Below are 20,689 nucleotides of genomic sequence, written 5' to 3'. Positions count from 1 at the left end.
AAATATGGTTCAGTTATGTGTATCTATGGTCTTAATGGTAGTAAATATTCCTGTGGTCAGTCCTACATCTGTTATGAACATTACACTGGGCAATTAAGAAAGCATGAATGAAAACATTAAGATTTAACTTCAGTTAAAATGTTGAGGGCAGAATCAAACTTACAAGAACAGCCACATTTGAATTCAGATTATTTAAATGTTATCATAAAAATAATAAGCGGACATAATATTTCTTAAAAATTACAAAGTTCATGCCAATATAGAACTTGCTTCACAATGTCACAGTTCTGATTTTTATTTTCCAGATTCAAGACCAGAGAAGAGAGAATCTCTGCTGTATCCTCATCAGAAGCTTTCTGGACTCTTTTATCAGTAATGCTGGATAAAACAAGAACGAACCAAGTAAGTATTCTGTAAATACCTTACCCAAAATCTCTAAAATAAGAATAACTGAAGCAATAAACACACAACCACTCGAATGATCATTTTCCTCATAATGGGCTCTAATCTGAACCTTGCAATTTTGATCATGATTATTAACATAATTATCCATACAAAGCAGTGAGCACAGTTGCACACAACACCACGAGTTCAGCACTTACTGCAAAAAACGGAAATAACAGGAGTAAGTCTTTGACAGTCAGTTTTTGGGGCTCGAATGATAAATTTATGAATTCATAAGTTACAATTGTGACAACAAAAGCAGCACAACATGCTGTGAAAACATCAGAAAACATCATTATGCTAGCAGTTGATCCAAGGGTTACTCCTAAACCGACTGTAAATTAAAAAAAAAAGTCAACTTTTTTTTTTGTATCATTTGACTTGCACACTGGTAGATAGTTTAAAGAGGCAGCCGCAACTGTGGAGCACAGAGCCAAATTTAGTGAAAAAACATGTGAATTTAGAGCGTTTAGAGATGACATAAATGTGATGAGTGCAGCTAAAGTTGCCACAAAAATGAACATTTTAGTCTGTTCAGTTGCCAGAACAACTGCAATCAGTGAAATGATCAGACTCAATCCGGCCATTCCTAAAGTGTCACGCACTGCAGATGAGACCTGATTTTCTCCAAGAAACATATCTATTTCACTTAGTCTTTTTAAAAGCGCCAGTCTTTCTACCTGTAACTGTTGTGTCAATACTGAGTAAAATCTGTGATCATTGAGCCAAACTAACTTGTCTATTTCTGCTACGAGAGCTGCAGCTTGAGCAGGTTTTGGTTTAGAGTCACTTATGATGTGAAATCTTCCTCCACATGCGTTGATCATTTCTCTGGATGCTCCTGTGAAATGTTCCTGGTGATTTTGGTGCAGAAGAACAATGCAGTACTGCAGGACTTCTGCTCCCAGCAGCTCCTGGGTTCGTTTCACAATATCACACTGTTGTGATTGTTGATCTTCCAGATTCAGGACTATCAAAACGGCGTGAGGTCCAGGAGACGAGAGAGACAGTGCTGTTGTGAAGGTCTGTCCCGTTGTGTCCTCCTCACAGAGGTTTGGTCCAGTGACCAGCATCATTCTACGACCCTCGTCTGTAATTACTGGAGTCTTTACAATCTCTCTGTCCACCTGTCCACCGTCTTCCCTTCCTGACAGAAGATCTGCAGCACTAAATCTGGACTGACCTCTGATTCCCACTATCAGGATCCTCATTTCATCATCACGAGAAGCTGGAAGAGAAAGTTAAACTTTCATACAAAGAAAGAAATGGGGTAAGAAATCAAGTACATTTATATTTTTTTGTAAGGAGTTTTAGAAATTTGTACTGTAAAAAGCATACTAGAAGTAAGTCATACAAGTTTGCAATAACATCCGGGTGAGTGAATGAAGTTTTGGGTTAACAGTAATGAGCAGGTACCTTCTGCTTGTACAGGTATGGTGTGAAATACCAGAATCAGCATAAAGAGCCAGTTGGGTTTTATCTTGGTTAATTTCATCATACAACCTAGAGTGTACAATCAAATGAATCTTTAAGTAGCTTTAAATGACTCAAATTGCCCAGATTAACAAAACTAGAAGTGTTACGAAAAATCTTCTCAAATGTTTTTACTTACGGTCAGTTTATTTAGAAACGCTGTAAGTGTAGTTCTGTCCTGTCTCCTGCTTTGCTCAGACATCTATGTCCAACAAGGGTTTAGATGTTCCATTAGATACTAAACCAGTGTGACAGGGTTTTTATGGGCAAAGGTTTTGACATTTTTAAAAAAGACCTACTGTGCATTTTTTTCATGTTTAACGTTCTTTAGTGCATATTGTTGCTTTGAGCATGAAAAAGGTCTGCAAAGTTCAGTGCAAAAAGATTGCTGTAAATTTTACAGTAATTTTATCGGCAGCTGAATTTCTGGAATAATAAAAATACAAAAATCAATTACACATTACTTTAGAAAAAGGTAAACATTGCAACCTAAAATGAAGGCATAAGTCAAGAAATTGAGGCATTTATGTAGGCCTATTTACACACTATTTAATTCAGCTCAGAGGGACATGAATGCACTTGAACTGAACTGAATCATTTAACGGGTGATTCATTCAAGAACGAAATACCGTCATGTTGCTCAAAGACACAAAACAGTGCTGTGGCTGTGTTTCAAAGGGTTATTTGTTGGCGAAATGGAGCAAAAACAGGCAATATGCTGTCTAAAACATAAGTCTCTTAATATTGACTTCTTGTTTATTGATGAACTGTTGCATAAAATCAGTATCACATTTGTAATCATGCTGAGACACTCTTCGTTTTATATTGACTAACTTTCTAACTTTCTGTGTTACAGAGAGAAATCAACATAAATGGCACTTAGTCTTTCACAAAACAGCTAATGGACCTTTATCGCACTGGAATTGAACACCGGAAGCGCTTGTCGAAGCAGTGTATCGATTCTTCCGGTTATGTATATTTTTCAATATGCTGTAATCACTAGTTGAATAAAAGCCTGTTAAAATGAGCATCTGCAGGATGATATCAAAATCCGGACATTTTCAGAGACAGGCGAAGAAAAATTATGATGATTACTGTGCACAGAATTTTCCAAACGCAACGGAACTTTTAGTTTTAATCCAACGTACCGATCTGAGAAACCCATGGCTCATAAACATGCGTGATTTCACCACACTGCATCAGTGCTGCAATGTGTGAGACCTGATGAATAAGATCAGAATCAACATATTTATTAATTTGTATGAAATTTTAGTCTTTATTTTGTCATTTTTCATTCACAGACATTGCACTGTATGTAATTCACGTTTATGCCAAAATTCTTAATTAATACTCAAATCATGCTGTCAACACGTTATACTGTTTAAGATTAATTAGCTAAAATGTTCAACATTGTTATTTCTTTAAGGCAACGCCCGCGCATTCATTCATCTATTTTAATACCGCTCTTACGAAAATTAACATGGTATGTGTAGTAAAACTATGGCAATACAAATGGAAATCAGTCTGTGGAAAAAAAATAAAATATAACATGGTTACTACATTTACTATAGTAAATCCATGGTTAATTTTGTAAGGGTGTTTATTTAAAATGCATTTTAATGTAAACAGGTATAAAATATGATGAGAAAAACAAAAAATTGTTAATGAGAAGACTCATTGACTGCAGCAGGTTAAATTAATTTATTATTCAGAATGCACATTTGGAAGAGAAATATATCAATAGGAACATTTCAGCAGGTGATATGAGATGTAGGCCTAAACATCCTCAGTTTCGAAATGTATACTCCACGCGAACGTGCTCCAGCGTAATATTTTAGAAGGACCGCAATTCATCCCAGGCATCTCATCTGTGTTGTGTCAGGAAATCCTGACAACTGAGGCAGTGTGTCGTCGTTTAGAATAAAAGCAGCCAGGTACACTGCAGTAACACCGGTGAAAGAAAGGAAAGAGAAGATTCTCGCACTAGCTTTCATTGCATTGCGATGGGACCGGAAGTGGGGATACACTGCTTCACTTACCGGATATAGGAAGTGAGATAAAGGTCCATTTAGGGACATCATAACATCATAGGGACATCATTTTTTTTTTTTTTTTTTTTTTTTTTTTTTTTTTTTTTATTGCAACACTTTACAACCAAACAAAGTACATAGTCACAATCCAGAAAATAACCAATCTTGTTCAGCCTTGGTTGAGCATAACCAAAAATAGAACAAAATAAAGCATCAATATTAAATGTTAAAAATTAAATTTAAATTAAATAAATGAAATTTTTAGTTTACTCACCAGATATATAAAGCCTTAATGGCACAGTTGTTATGTGAATATACAGCTTGCATCAGTCATTATACAATGTCATTATAATATGACATTTTGATAAGTTAACATTAAACTTTAGTAATTAGAACTTTAAAATAACCATGTATGAATGCATGGTGGTGGTGCTTAAGATAGTTTCTATAAAAATTATTGTTTCTATAAAAAAGGGGAAGAAAAACAAAAAATAATACTGAACAGATAACAAAACTACTTCGAATTCTACTACTAATAATATAAAACTCACTAAAGATTAATGAGCTGCCGGGTTCATGAATATTAATCACGTTGTCTGCGTTCGCTCGAACTGATTTGCTCAAATCAGAACAGGGCCGATAATAGGTGAGCGCCAGCCGATGAGATTGTCGTTTGTGCATTAGTTCTGCCTACTACCGGAGAAGCCGGCAGTTCTTAAAAGCTGAAGAATTCCAAAGGAAAAAAAGAATATTGTTTACCTGTAGCGCATCAATTCTGCATGGTATATAATACTCTCTCGCTCTGTATCTTTCTTTGCATGTGTGTGAGACAAAGTGATGGCTATTCGTGTCCCTTCACACTAGAGTTTACGGTCATATACAAGTACGCTGCGCATCCATTCAGATCAAAGTCCCTTTAAGGCAAGTCATTTTACTTGGCGGCCATCTTTGAAATGCCTCTCGGGCAGCCAAGTTCAGCAATGGTGTTGATTAATGGATTGGCACATGGTTTGTCTAAAAGCCTATGTAAAACACCACACAGACAAATAACATAAAAATCTTGATTTTTACTACAGGGGGGACTTTAAAAACTGTATGTTAAACTACATAATCATAGAAAATTATGCAAATATGTCTAATCGTTAATCGTTAGCTCGGAATAGGTCATTGTTGACACAAAAGGCTGAAACGTCTTATGGTGTGACAGAAAATGTCCTTTGACGCCTGTACTGTCACACCACAGAACAAAGATGTCACACCAGAGGACAAGGTCTCTTTAAGAAGCATTTTAAATGATTAAACACTGTCCTTTAGTGTGACATAATGTCCTATGGTGTGACACATAAAAGAACCACAGATTTGTTTCTATCTCAAAATATCTTAAAAAAAAAACATATTAGTATTAAAAAAACAAGTATTGCAATAGGGGAGATACTGTATAAATATCACTCATCTTAAAATGGTTTAATTTTCAGCAGTTTTGCGAACAATAGCAAAGTTTGTCTTCTTGTCAAAGTTTGTCTTGAAATTGTCCACTACATAAATACATGCATTTCTTCATCAAAAATTGTTTACAAAATAATCATTTTTACTGCCTACTTGTCAACTATCCATATATATGTATTTTGTCTTTTTATGCAAAATTATGCAGAAATGTGAAAACATGGTTCAGTTGTGTGAATCGATGGTCTTAATGGTAGTAAATATTCCTATGGTCAGTCCTAAATCTGTTATGAACACTACATCGGGCAATTAAGAAAGCATGAATGAAAACATTAAGATTTGATGTCTGTGTCATGAAACTTCAGTTAAAATGTTGAGGGCAGAATCAAACTTACAAGAACAGCCACATTTGAATTCAGATTATTTTAATGTTATTATAAAAATAATAAGCGGACATAATATTTCTTAAAAATGAGAAAGTTCATGCTAATATAGAACTTGCTTCACAATGTCACAGTTCTGATTCTTTATTTTCCAGATTCAGGGCCATTAAAATGATGTGAAGCCTAAGAGAAAGGAGAATCTCTGCTGTATCCTTATCAGAAGCTTTCTGGACTCTTTTAATGCTGGATAAAACAAGAACGAACCAAGCAAGTATTCTGTAAATACCTTACGCAAACATCTCTAAAATAAGAATAACTGAAGCAATAAACACACAACCACATAGAAACATCACAAAAGGAGCATGCAAATTACCATTTTCCTCATAATGGGCTCTAATTTGAACATTGCAATTGTGATCATGATTATTAACATAATTATTGTGAGCGGCACTCCAAATAAAGCAGTGAGCACAATTTCACACAACACCATGAATTCAGCACCTACTGCACAAAACAGAAATAACAGGAGTAATTCTTGGACAGTCAGTTTTTGGGGCTCGAATGATAAATTTATGAATTCATAAGCTCCAACTGTGACTCCAAAAGCAGCACAACATGCTGTGAAAACATCAGAAAACGTCTTTATGCTAGCAATTGATCCAAGGGTTACTCCTAAACCGACTGTAAATTTAAAAAAAAAGTCATCTTTTTTTTTTGTATCATTTGACTTGCACACTGGTAAATAGTTTAAAGAGGCAGCCGCAACTGTGGAGCACAGAGCCAAATTTAGTGAAAAAACAACATGTGAATTTAGAGCGTTTAGAGATGACATAAATGTGACGAGTGCAGCTAAAGTTGCTGCAAAAATTAACATTTTGTCCGTCTGTGCAGTAGCCAGAACAACTGCAATCAGTGAAATGATCAGACTCCACCTAACCATTCCTAGAGTGTCAAACATTACAGATGAGACCTGATTTTCTCCAAGAAAGATATCTATTTCACTTAGTCGTTTCAGAAGCTCCAGTCTTTCTAACTGGAATTGTTGTCTCGATACTGAGTAAAATCTTTGATCATTGAACCAAACTAACTTGTCTATTTCTGCTACGAGAGCTGCAGTTTGAGCAGGTTTTCGATCAGAGGAACTTATGATGTGAAATCTTCCTCCACATGTGTTGATTATTTCTCCAGCAATCCCTCTGGATGCTTCTGTGAAATGTTCCTGGTGATTTTGGAGCAGAAGGACAGTGCAGTACTGCAGGACTTCTTCTTCCAGCAGCTCCTGGGCTCGTTTCACAATATCACACTGTTGTGATTGTTGATCTTCCAGATTCAGGACCAATAAAACGGCGTGAGGTCCAGGAAACAAAAGAGACAGCGCTGTTGTGAAGGTCTGTCTCGTTGTGTCCTCCTCACAGAGGTTTGGTCCAGTGACCAGCATCATTCTACGACCCTCGTCTGTAATTACTGGAGTCTTTACAATCTCTCTGTCCTCCTGTCCACCGTCTTTCCTTCCTGACAGAAGATCTGCAGCACTGAATCTGGACTGACCTCTGATTCCCACTATCAGGATCCTCAGAGCCTCATCATGAGAAGCTGAAAAGAAAAGTGAAACTATTATGCAAAGAAAGAAAATGGGATAGGAATGGTATGTTCTTAAAAAAAAAAATAGAAGCACAAGCAATTGTTGCTTCTAAAGATTTATAATGAGGCTAAAACACTGATTTAGAAGAAGGAAAGTCATTTGAAGTTTGGAATGACATCAGGATGAGTAAATGAAGACAATCATTAGCTACAGGTAAAACAATTAATTTGACACGTTTGGTTTAATGGTAACGAGCATGTACATTACCTTCTGCTTGTACGGACATGGTGTAAAATACCAGAATCAGTGTGAAGAGCAAGATGGGGTCTGTCTCGTTTAGTTTCATTGTACAATCTAATACAATATAGCCAAGTTTAACTTCAAAGATCTGTGAATCAAGTTAGCCAGATTAACAAAACTATAAAACTATAAAAATTTAATTTTTATTTTTTACTTACAGTCAGTTTATTTGGAAACACTCTAAAATATAGTTATGTCCTGTCTTTTCTTTTGCTAAGACAGCTACGCTCGACGAGGATTGCTTCTAAAGTAAACCTAAAATTAGATACCAAACCAGTAGGACACGATTTCGAAAGTTTAAAAAATTTTGCTTTACAGGAAGTTTCTGCCTACTGTATGTTTTTCATTGGTCACTATTTTTGTCCACCAATGTTCACCAGTGAACACCGCATTCAAGTATGTTGTTTCATAGTTGTTTCAAATCTCTCTGCATATTTTCTCATATCTTTACACGAGGCATATCTACTTTCTCTATGGCGAGGCCTTGCAAACATTTGCGTCACCCAAAAATGAACATTCTGTCATTAATTACTCACCCTCTTGTCATTCCAAACCTGTAAGACCTTTGTTAATCATTGGGACACAAATTAAGATATTTTTGATGAAATCAAAAAGCCTACAGACAATAATGTGGAATAAAAGTATGCATATTTGGCATGCTATCCAGGGAGAGGGCTCCGAGCTCAGTAATTCCTCCTGAGCCTGGGGTACTCCCTCTCGTTTGGAGCAGCTAGGGCTATCGATTAGGGTGGACACAACCAGGATCGTTCTGTCGATTATTTTCTTTGGGTAGAGAGGCTCGGAATTTCTGGGAATCTAGATTGACGCCCAGGAATTCGATGGAGGTACAGGGACCTGTGGTTTTGTCTAGGGCAAGGGGAATCCCAAGATGCGAGAACACTTTTTGGGCTGTCGAAAGGTGTGCAGCTGGGAGTTGGGAGGCGAGATGATCATCTGTCATCTAAGAGATGGATAAGGTAAGGTATTGCGTGATTATTGGAGAGTATCCAGCAGATGAGCTCTGATAGCATGTCAAATATTTTTGGGCTGCTTCTGCAGCCGAATGTGAGGAGGACGGTGAAGTAAAATTTATTGCGTCAGCATATGCAGAATACACTGTAAAAAACAATTTGTTGAGTCAACTTAAAATAATTTCTAACCTGACTGCCTTAAATGTACTAAGTAACAACTTAGATATTTGTGTTTGCTAAACTTAACAGATGGGTAAGTAACCCGGCTGCCTTAAAATTTTAAGTTGATTCAAATCAAATATCTAAGCTGTCACTTAGTGTAATTTAACATTTCAAGTTGAATAAACTTTTTTTGAGTTGACTGAACTTAAAATTTTAAGGCAGCCAGGTTAGAAATTATTTTAAGTTGACTCAACAAATTGTGTTTTTTATTTTTTACAGTGTAGGTGTATCTGAAATCTAAGTGAATGGGCATTACCTTGAAGGCTGCGATCTGCGTCTTTAATTAGGGCAATGGTCGATATCATGGTAGTGAAGGGAAAATTCTTAGAGCAGAATAAGGCTGTTGGTACTTGAAAATGGGAATTATGTGGGGAGGAAAGATCGATTATGAGGCGTTTTGCCTGAGAATTTCCTGGTGGTGACACCGACTTATTTTCCCGGTTCTTACTTATGAATTCAGTTCACTGGAGACTCACTCTAAACGGATCATTTGAATCAGTCAGTTGTCGACTCGAGAACAGCTGCAATCAAATCATTCCAATTCGTGAATGAATCTTTTGGTGTGATATGCGAACTGATTTAACAGGTACGTTGAAAATAATCAGTTTTTGTTCATGAATCAGACACCGCTTCTGTGTCTCGGAGCATGTGATATATTATAAGGAGTAACGATATGTTTTAGAAAATGTTGTGAAGTAAAAAGTACAGTCTTATACTTTGGACTGTAATGAGGTAAAAGTTACTCAAAGTAAAACTACTCCAGTAAAGTACAGATACTTGAAAAATGTACTTAAGTACACCACTGGTAAAGTGTAATTTATTCCTGTAAATTTATTCCTGTAAATTTTCAGTATCTTTACTTGTCTTCAGTATCACATGATCCTTCAGAAATCATTCTAATATGCTGATAAACATTTATTATAATTATTGTTATTATTACCAATATATTAAACATTTGGTGAAATGTTTGTTTCTCATTTTGCAGTGTCTTCAGACCACCCCAAAGTAGCATGGGAAAATTATCCCAGAATTAAAGGAGAAGTCCATTTCCAGAACAACATTTTACAAATAATGTACTCATCCCTTGTCATCCAAGATGTTCATGTCTTTGTGTCTTCAGTCGTAAAGAAATTATGGTTTTGAGGAAAACATTTAGGATTTTTCTCCATATAATGGACTTCATTGGTGCCCCGAATTTGAACTTCCAAAATGTAGTTTAAATGTGGCTTCAAAGGACTCTAAACAACCCCAGCAAAGGAAGAAAGGTCTTGTCTAGCGAAACGATCGGTCATTTGTTTTTTTCCCGAAAAATAACAATTTGTATACACACAAGCTCATGTAGCACTAGCTCTGGGATGTACGTTCACGACCCTAAGTTCATCATCTGTGTACTCTGGCTCAAAATGGTAGAGTATGGCGAAAAACTCCATCTTATTTTCTCTTACAACTTCAGAATCATCCAACATCGTTGTACCTTTTTGTTTGTAAACAGCGTTTGACTTACTTGCGCTTTTTTAGTCTTTGCGCGTTCGCTTTGTAAACACTGGGTCTGTAGTTCCGCCTACGTTCCGCGTGACCTTTCGACGTGATTCAATAGTACGTACACTGTAAAAAACAATTTGTTGAGTCCACTTAAAATAATTTGTGACCTGACTGCCTTATAATTTTAGGTTCAGTCAACTCAAAAAAACGTTTATTCAACCTGAAATGTTAAATTATACTAAGTGACAACTTAGATATTTGAGTTGAATCAACTTAAAATTTTAAGGCAGCTGGGTTACTTACCCATCTGTTAAGTTTAGCAAACACAAATATCTAAGTTGTTACTTAGTACAACTTAACATTTCAAGTTGACTAAACTTATTTTACTCAACTTAAAATTTTAAGGCAGCAGGGTAACAAATTATTTTAAGCTGACTCAACAAATTGTGTTTTTTATTTTTTGCAGTGTAGCGTCATGGACGTGCATCCCAGACCTAGTGCTACACAAGCTTTTGTGCTTAAAAAGAATACAAATTTTTATTTTCCAAAAAAAAAAAAAAGACCAAACGTTTCACTAGATAAGACCCTTCTTCCTCGGCTGGAATTGTTTAGAGTCCTTTGAAGCTGCATTTAAACTACATTTTGGAAGTTCAAAATCTGGGCACTAATGAAGTCCATTATATGAAGAAAAATCCTGAAATGCTTTCCTTAAAGACCATAATTTCTTTACGACTGAAGACAGAAAGACATGAACATCTTGGATGACAAGAGGGTGAGTAAATTATTTGTAAATTGTTGTTCTGGAAGTGGACTTCTCCTATCTCAAACCAGATTTGGGAAGAGGGACTGAAGCAAATTCATGCCTGGTCTATTAATGCAAGATTACAACCTGAGATTTTGGAATAATATATTTTGGTGGTACTCACAATGTTTTTGGAGTAGATATCAGTCCAGATCTTAAATTAGCTTGGTTTGGATTTTCTGACCCCATATTAGCGTTGACACATTCTCAGTAGTTCTCTTATGTTCAGTAAGGTGGTGGCTAAAAGGGTGATCTTTTTGTAAAAAAAAGGGTGATCTGGATTAGAAGTCCACTTTACCAGCCAGTTTTCAAAAATGGCCGGCTGAAATGGTTGCAAGTAAATGAGAACTAAACAAAAACTGAAAATTAAGTGCTTAATTGTTTAATTGTTAACTGTTAAACACAATACATAATGTGAGATGTGGTGGAAATTACATTATGATGTAAATGAATTTTCATGTGTATCTTAAACATTTGTTAGTAGGCAGACATTTTAAATTGTAATATTATTTTACAATATCACAGTTTTTACTGTATTTTTGAGGAAATAAATTCACCCTTGGTGAGCAAGAGAGACATCTTTCAAAAACATCTTATTTTAAACATAACCACCAGTGTACATAAGTCCAAAAATACATATTATAAAAGCTTCAGTATGTGGCTGAAATACTAACATACACCCAAAATCCCTTTTAGCATTAACAGTCTTCTGTGATATAATCACTATTAACAGCTTCAAATTACTGTAAAAAATGTATTAAAAACTGTGTAAACAGTACATAAAGTATTAATGAAATACTGTGTAAAAGTAAAATGAAAGAACCAATAAATACACAACAGCATGGAAAAATTAAAAAAAAAACTACAACTGTCACAGAGTCACTCTTTAAATAGAAATACACACTTGTACAAATTAATATTAGTATCATTATTGCCATCTTACCATCAAACAGAGCAGTTACAATCACAAACCCCACTGAAAGTGTCGCTCCCACTGAACAAGACAGGAATAACTTGAATGCAAAGGCTATAGTTTGTATCTGATTCGGTACAACGGAATAAACTGTGCATAAATAACCAAAGAATGTGATCCCAGGAGCAGCATGGCACGCTATGAGCACATCTGACCATGTTCGTATACTGAGAACTGTTCCTAGGATCAGTCCTAGACCTGCTATAAACACTACAATAGGAAATGCAAAGATCATATTTAAAGACACTATGATTCGATGCAAACGTCGTGATTCTGACAAGTCATTATATGCAATAGCTATTACAAAAGTTGATGACAGAATCAAATTTAAAGGAACAGCAACATTTGGATTCAGAATATTTCTTAAAGCGAATGTTAGACAAACAAGTGCAAACAGTATTTTTCCAAAATTAAAAACTTTATGCCTTCCTCTAGCGAACATAAGTGCAGCATTCAGTAAAAGGAGTAAAATCCATCCTTTGATCCCAAATGCTCCTCCTAAAGTGTCATATAATACAGGCAAGAGAAGATTTTCTTTATGCACGGTCTTTTCTGTTTCTAACTCTTGAGTCAATGAAGAGTAACATCTTTTACCTCTGAACTGAACTAACTTGTCTATTTCTGCTACGAGAGCTGCAGTTTGAGCAGGTTTTGGTTCAGAGTCTCCCATCACGTGAAATCTTCCTCCACATGTGTTGATCATTTCTCTGGATGCTCCTGTGAAATGTTCTTGGTGATTTTGGTGCAGAAGAACAATGCAGTACTGCAGGACTTCTGCTCCCAGCAGCTCCTGGGTTCGTTTCACAATATCACACTGTTGTGATTGTTGATCTTCCAGATTCAGGACTATTAAAACGGCGTGAGGTCCAGGAGACAAGAGAGACAGCGCTGTTGTGAAGGTCTGTCTCGCTGTGTCCTCCTCACAGAGGTTTGGTCCAGTGACCAGCATCATTCTACGACCCTCATCTGTGATTACTGGAGTCTTCACAATCTCTCTGTCCTCCTGTCCACCGTCTTTCCTTCCTGACAGAAGATCTGCAGCGCTGAATCTGGACTGACCTCTGATTCCCACTATCAGGACCCTCACTTCATCATCATGAAAATCTGGAAGAGAGAGTGAAACCGCCATGCGAAGAAAGAAATGAGGTAAGAATGGTATACAGTAGTCAACACTGGAAGAGGATTAAAACATTTCATCAAAGTTGTCCTAAAACCAAAACAATACCCATACTTGTCTTAGGACAATTTTGAGGAACTTTTGTGATCCATTTCAATTGTTGACTACTGTATTCTTTGAGAAAAAGATTATATTATGCAATTTTGCTTCTTAAGTACATTGATATTTTTGTAAGGAGTTTTAGAGGTTTTATACTGGAAAAAGAGACCAATATACTTAAGTCATACAAGTTTGACATCAAGGTGAGTAAATACATTTTAGGGTTAACAGTAATGAGTGGTTACATTACCTTCTGCTTGTACAGGTATGGTGTGAAATACCAGAATCAGCATGAAGAGCCAGCTGGGTTTTATCTTAGTTAATTTCATTTTGCAACCTAGAGCATGCATGTAGCCAAATTAAACTTTAAGTAACTGTGACTCAAAATCTTAAAAATGTTTTTACTTACAGTCAGTTTGTCTAGAAACGCTGTAAGTGTAGTTCTGTCCTGTCTCCTGCTTTGCTCAGACATTTATATCCAACAATGGTTTAGATGTTCCCTTAGATATAAACCAGTGTGACAGGGTTTTTATGGGCAAAGGTTTTAACGTTAAAAGACTGTATTTTTTTCATGTTTAACATTCTTTAGTGCATTATGATGCTTTGAGCATGAAAAAGATCTGCAAAGTTACAAAGAACAAAGTCACTCCAAATGGACTTATTTACTATAGCAGCTGTTTCTGAACTCCCTGAAATGTCTTGACTGTAGTCCTGGTTTACCTCTGGGAATATTTTCCCTTTTAAATGATTATTATGTGTGTGTGTTTTTTTTTTTTGTTTGTTTGTTTGTTTGTTTTGTTTTTTTTTTTTTTTGTTTTTGTTTTTTTGTTTTTCAAACATGAAAACCTGTTCTAGTTGATCCCAAAAACAAAATCAAGCCCTTGTAAAAAGGCATAATATGGCCTCTTTAAGTTGGTGTATATTGTCATTCCTAGTTTCAACTAGCTACAAATTTAACTTTTTCTTTTTTGTCTAATAAAATTCTAGAGATAAAGATTTTTGCTGAAAGTTTCTGCAAGCATTTTTATTGGTCAGGCCACTAGTTTTTTCCACTAATGTTTTTCACAAGATGAGAGAAACAGCACTGTTGTGAAGGTCTGTCTCGCAGTGTCCTTCCTCACAGAGGTATGGTCCATTGACCAGCAAAGTATTTTGAAAGTATTTTATTTAAATAATCATGTCTTTCATCATGTATTTTAATAGTTTGTGTTAACAGTTATGTACATTTGGGCTTTATGTTACATCTTCTGTTGTTTAATGAATGTTTATTGCATTATTTAAGTATTGTGTGTTACCATGATGGTGTTTTGTGTTTGCATGAATGACTCTGTGCTAGTATATACTTCTGCTTGTGGCCAAGCTACTTGTGATGAGCTTTGATTCTTCATGTGGCTTTCTCTTTAACCACCTGCATTATTATGGTGGATGTCCCTATATTTAAGGTACAAAACAGATTTTAATAGCAGTGTGTGTCGTTGAATTTACTGGTTTACATTTAAATTTTCTTGTTTGTAAGTTACAGTTTTGTACTGTAAAACGTACAGTTTTTGGTTATAAATGTGTTTACAGTTTTTTTTTTTTTTTTTTTTTTTTTTTTTTTTTTACAAAATTATTCTGGCAACCACAGCTGCCAAAATTATTTTGTAAAAACCACGGATTTTTTTACAGTCTAACTAACTGTGTTTATATGTAAATCTTGTGTGTTTTGACAGTATTAGAGCAATCAAATGATATCTAAGATAACTACGCAGGCTTTACATGCAAATAATGTATTTTTGTTAGCTGAAATAATGTTTGTTTGTTGAGCTGAAGCGGGGAGACAAAGTAAATACAGCGTATTGCTTGAGATAGATGTTGTGTTTTGTTAGTAAATGTTTAATTATATTACTAGTGTTGCCTCCTTTGTACACTATTGCACTATTGCATATATTGCATCTGACACTGGTGTTACTTTTGTTTTGTAAGGTGATCCCACACTTTCGAACGTTTCACCCTTGCCGCCATAGGCATATTGCCATAGTCGGTGTTACCGGTTTTACCGGTGTTAAGCCGCAACACCGCTTTTATCACTTGTTTTGTTTATATATATATATATATATATATATATATATATATATATATATATATATATATATATATATATATATATATAAATATATATTGTAATAAAAATAATTTAGTTCAGTTAGAGAACAGACAGTATTGAAAACTGATCGCAGCTACCCAATGCAGTGTACAGATAAAGATCTGAGATGACAGACGTATCTCAGATCCGCTGCAGGAGTCCGATTTAATTAATTACATGAGCAGAGTGAGTCGAGATGATGAGTGAGGTGAGAAAAGGCAAGACGTTGGCTAAAGATTTAGTTTCGAAACGAAAAACTAAAGCGCCTGTTTTAAAAAGGTTTTAGTTTTTGAAAGCCCTGTTGACTGTTGCCGAAGGTGATTTTGGAAGCTCATTGGAAGAGCATTTGTTTCTTATTCATTTGGTTCCACCGTGTTTGCTGATTTTCAGTATTTTTCAGTATTTTTTATAATTTTTATAATTAAAATTTATACTTTATTATTTATACTTTATTTTTTTTTTTTTTTATTTTTTTTTACATTAGGCTTAACCATGTGTTTTATTCGTTTTGTTAATAAATTTATCATTCTATGTTTAATGAGTTTGTCTTACTGCTTTGTTGTTGTTTATTCAGTCAGTTGACACCGAATTGCCGCTAATTAAAAAGTGAAAGTAAAATGCGCACGGGCATTTACAAGCTATTTAAAAGCGAGGAAAAGAGCGGAAAACTAACGAACTACCCTTACCCCTAACCCTACCACTATACCTGATAAACACTTTGTTATTAAATACCCTTGAGGCACTTTATTTCTACCTTTCGAATATTTCCCTATTTTTATTGAAAATAAACGCCTTTCCGATCTGATATGTGATAAGAAAATGTAGAAGAACGAGTTTGGCAAAAGGCGGACTCCAACTCAGGTCGATTGCATCAAAAGGCATATGCCATTGTTATCATCGTTTAGCAGGTGTCTTTTGTAATGTTATACATTTCGTCCAGACACTGGTTGGTGGAGTTGCTGTAAATAGCCTGGAATGGGTTGAGATGTTCGATTAGATACTAGACCAGTGTGACGTGTTTTGGAATGGGCAAAAGAGGTGAAATTTTTAAGTTAGTCTATATTGCTTATCTACACTCTAAAAAATGCTGGGTTAAAAACAACCCAACTTGGGTTATTTGGCAACCCAGCGCTGGGTAAATATTGGACGGAACACATGCTGGGTTATTTTGACCCACCTGGTTGGGTCACATGTTTTTACCAAACATTGCTGGGTTATTTTATTTAAGTCAACTACTGTTTAGAAATTATTATATTGCTAGTTTAAAATGGACTGAAACTTACAAAAACACACAGTACTAGAGGCAATAGCAATAATCAAAAGATGAACATTTATTTTTAAAGCAAGAACACATGGACAAAATACAAAACATTGAATTTGGGTGATCTAGTTCACAATATTACATACATTTAAACTCGTTTAAAGGAGTCATCGGATGCCCATTTTCCACAAGTTGATATGATTCTTTAGAGTCTTAATGAAAAGTCTATAATATATAAAAATTCTCAATGGTTGTGTAAAACAACACCCTTTTTACCTTGTCAAAATCAGCTCTGCAAAAATCATCTCATTCTGGTCGAGGCTGCTTTTAATGCAAATGAGCTCTGCTCGCCCCGCCCCTCTCTTCTCTCTGTGGAGTGACCAGCCTGTTTACTCTAGCCACATTTAGCTGCCTTTAGCCGCTAAACTTGCTAACTAGCACATTATTAGGAAAAGCCATGGCAAAGATTCATAAAAAAAAAAAAAATCTTTATACTCCCTTCTGCTGTAAGTGAAGCTGGATCACAAATGATTCGCGCGAACATAGACGATATATGTAGATCGGGAGGCGCATTTCCTTCACAAACAAATGTAATTTACTGCATCTTTAGCGGCTCAGATGTCAGGAGTAAATGACGACCACTATGTTCATTATTACATCCAGCAACACAACACCTCAATCGCTCAATCCGAGATATTCTTGTCTAACTTAAATCCGTGCTCTGGCATCGAAACATGGAGGTCGGACTGTTACAGCTGATCTGAGGTAAAACGCTCATGTCAATCAACTATCGTGGGAGCGGCCTCTGTGGGTGTGACAGCACACTGACAGTTGTCTGAGAATGGCTCGATTTGAAAAGGGGATATTATTTTTATAGATTAATTAAAAACCACTGCATGGATTTTTATCATTACACAGATTTGTACATACACAGCCAACACACATTAATGTTCAAACAACATGAAAAAATGAATTTAGCATCCGATGACCCCTTTAACAAGCATTTTAGGCATAAAAAATGAAACATTTAAAAGTAGAATTTTAATTGTAGTGTATTCAACCATTCTCTGTAATCTTTTTACCAAGATAGCACTAATTCTCATGCCGGTGTGTTGCCGAAATCTGAGCCGATGAAGGGTTGCTGTTCGCGGGGTTAACTGCGAACTTCAGACTGCGGCCTCACATTTCACTCGTAGCTGAAAGATGGCATGACTGACTCCAAAAACTGCCCATAAACAAACAGTACTGACATTAAAGAACAGTTTAAGATTAAACTCAGTACAATAACAAATAAAATTCATTTATTTTATGCAAGGCAAAAGGCGTTTTCATCCTGCAAAATCTTATCCTTATATTGCCTTGTGTAAATACTACAATTTACAGCACAGTAAAGACTTTATTAAGTAAATAAAATGTATACAAACCTTTATTACGCTGAAGAAGTGCAAATCGGCGTCCCTGAGAACCTTGCGCTCGTTTGTTTGATTTTTTTTTTTTTTTTTTTTTTTTTTTTTTTTGGATTATTGTTTAATGTTTGTCTATTGTCTTATTTGTGGAAGTGGAAGAATGACTATTGGAAAGTTTTGTTCTTATTGTTCTTATTCCTGGGGTTCATTCTATGGACTGTTGGCCTGTCCGAATTATGTTTGGAGACGCAAACCACAATCGCACGTGGGAGCTGGAGGATGGATATGAGCAGCGTAAAACCACCGCTCGTACGACAGTACAGCCGAAAGACTTTGCTGGAGATAAACTTAAAAAATAAGAGCCCACCCAAATCTTTTTTATACACTGTTTTGTCTATATTTTAAAAAGCTATAAAAATAAAAGTTCTGGATTGCACAGACCACTTTCCCCTCTGATTGAAAGTGCACCTTGCCACAGTGCTAGCAGCACAGTTTCAGGATTATCTGATGTGGAATTACAAAATAAGAGCCCACCCAAATCTGATTTATTTGTTGTTTTGTCTATATTTTAAAAGGCTATAAAAATAAAAGAAAAAAATGAAAGTGGTCTGTGCAATCTAGAACTTTTATTTTTATAGCCTTTTAAAATGTAGACAAAACAACAAATAAATCAGATTTGGGTGGGCTCTTATTTTGTAATTCTACATCAGATAATCCTGAAACTCTGCTGCTAGCACTGTGGCAAGGTGCACTTTCAATCTGAGGTGAAAGTGATCTGTGCAATCTAGAACTTTTAATTTTATAGCTTTTTAAAAGTAGAGACAGAGAATATACATACATATATGAGAGCTATGGTAAAAATCACGTTCTAGACGAGCACCATTTGGATCAGTTCTCTGACGCTTTTACCGTAATACGCTGTTTATGCGCGACCGTCGAAATAAAGTGGCGGGTAGATTGACCGTGCTTTTCGACTTGGCGGCTGGCCTGACCGCAGTGGAAAAGATTAGATCGAAACGTAAGAAACGAGGAAGGAGAGGCGGTATTCGGAATCGCTTCCGACGGCGATGTACTCGGCCGCCTTTGCCGTCCATTATTTTCAGTAATCTGCGCTCACTGGACAACAAGGTGGACATCATAAGATCTTATACAAGGTACTGTAACGAATTTCGGGAGGCATCTCTGTTGTGCTTTACAGAAAGCTGGTTACAATCTACAATGCCCGACTCTCTTTTTGAAGTACCTGGATTCACCTTTGTGCGAGCGGACAGGGATAAATACTCGGAAAAAGGAAAGGAGGTTGGATGTGTGTGTACATAAACGAAAATTGGTGCCAAGCGTACTCTGTGAAATGTAAAATCTGTGATCCAAACGTGGAAATTCTAGGCATGACTTTAAGACCTTTTTATCTGCCAAGAGAGTTTGGATGCATTCTTTTGTTTGTGGTGTACATCCCGCCCAGTGGCAAACCAACACAAGCGGCCAGCCTGATTGCTGAACGTGTACATGAACTGCAGCTCAGTTACACAGATGCACCTGTGATTGTACTTGGAGACTTAAATCATTGTAACTTGGAATTTGTGTTACCAGGATTTGAACAATATGTAAAGACAGAAACAAGAAAAAACAATATCCTTGACAAATGTTCTGTAAATGTTAAGGATGCTCATGTGTCTAGGTGTAGACCACAAATACTTAACTCTGATCATAATGTGGTCCATATGATTCCAGTCTATAAGACTAAATTTAAAAAAGGTAAACCGGAAAAGAAAGTGATTAGGTTGTGGTCGAATGAAACTAGAGAAGAATTGAAAGCTTGCCTTGAATGGACAGACTGGGAAATCTTTATGAAAGGACTGAAGTGATAAATGACTATATTAATTTCTGTGTACAGCTAGTTATTCCTACTCAGGAGATTACAGTTTATCCAAATAACAAATCATACATAACGAAAGATATTAAGGAAGTTATGAATCAGAGAAAAATAGCTTTTAAAAATAAGAACTTGACACTACTTAGAAAAAACACTAAAAACCAAACTAAAGGAAGCTAAGGCATCTTATAGACAACGCCTAGAAGATGAGTTTCAGGCCAATAATAGTAAGAAGGTGTGGAATATTTTAAAAACAATGACAGGACTAACATCATTAAATAAATCAATTATGACAGATAATCAGATTTGTTTTGCCAATGAATTAAATACTTATTTTTCTAGATTTGAGATTACTAATAACTGCATCAACTATAATGAACTACTTGGCACAGTTGTACCTTCTTCCTTAGAAAAGATTGTTATTGATGTTGATGATGTTAGGAAGATGTTTCAGTCTACAAATACAAGAAAAGCGGCGGGACCTGATGGATGTAGTCCTTGTCTTTTAAAACATTTTGCTTATGAGTTGGCACCACTTTTTTCAGGAATCTGTTGACACGCAGATTGTCCCTAGGTTATGGAAAACCTCATATATAAAACCACTGCCTAAAATTTCATGTCCAAAGGAATGCAAGGATTATAGTCCTATAGCTCTTACTTCAGTCATAATGAAATGCTTGGAAAGAATTTTACTTAAACATCT

The 20,689-nt window shown here is 35.8% G+C and overlaps 1 protein-coding gene and 1 long non-coding RNA gene across 3 annotated transcripts; both read right to left on the bottom strand.

Annotated features, from left to right (window-relative positions):
* Positions 1–1,520: 1,520 nt before the first annotated feature.
* On the bottom strand, positions 1,521–2,140 carry LOC127156678 (uncharacterized). The gene is made up of 3 exons (XR_007825766.1): positions 2,057–2,140; positions 1,861–1,947; positions 1,521–1,672 (listed from the first exon to the last, which is right to left on the bottom strand). It is a non-coding gene; the product is annotated as an uncharacterized LOC127156678 (long non-coding RNA).
* Positions 2,141–11,492: 9,352 nt separating this feature from the next.
* On the bottom strand, positions 11,493–13,947 carry LOC127156668 (uncharacterized). Of its 2 annotated transcripts, XM_051099652.1 has the most exons (3): positions 13,731–13,947; positions 13,572–13,658; positions 11,493–13,209 (listed from the first exon to the last, which is right to left on the bottom strand). In XM_051099652.1, exons 2-3 carry the CDS (start codon positions 13,648–13,650, stop codon positions 11,873–11,875), a joined length of 1,416 nt encoding a protein of 471 aa, XP_050955609.1. In that variant the 5' UTR covers positions 13,651–13,658; positions 13,731–13,947; the 3' UTR covers positions 11,493–11,872. The 2 variants fall into 2 exon arrangements, with proteins under 2 accessions (XP_050955609.1, XP_050955608.1); XM_051099651.1 differs by having other exon boundaries at positions 13,572–13,947.
* Between the last annotated feature and the right edge of the window lie 6,742 nt (positions 13,948–20,689).

Source organism: Labeo rohita, chromosome 25 (genome assembly GCF_022985175.1).
Source record: "Labeo rohita strain BAU-BD-2019 chromosome 25, IGBB_LRoh.1.0, whole genome shotgun sequence".
NCBI lineage: Eukaryota > Metazoa > Chordata > Actinopteri > Cypriniformes > Cyprinidae > Labeo > Labeo rohita.
This window is presented reverse-complemented; position numbering and strand designations above follow the sequence as displayed.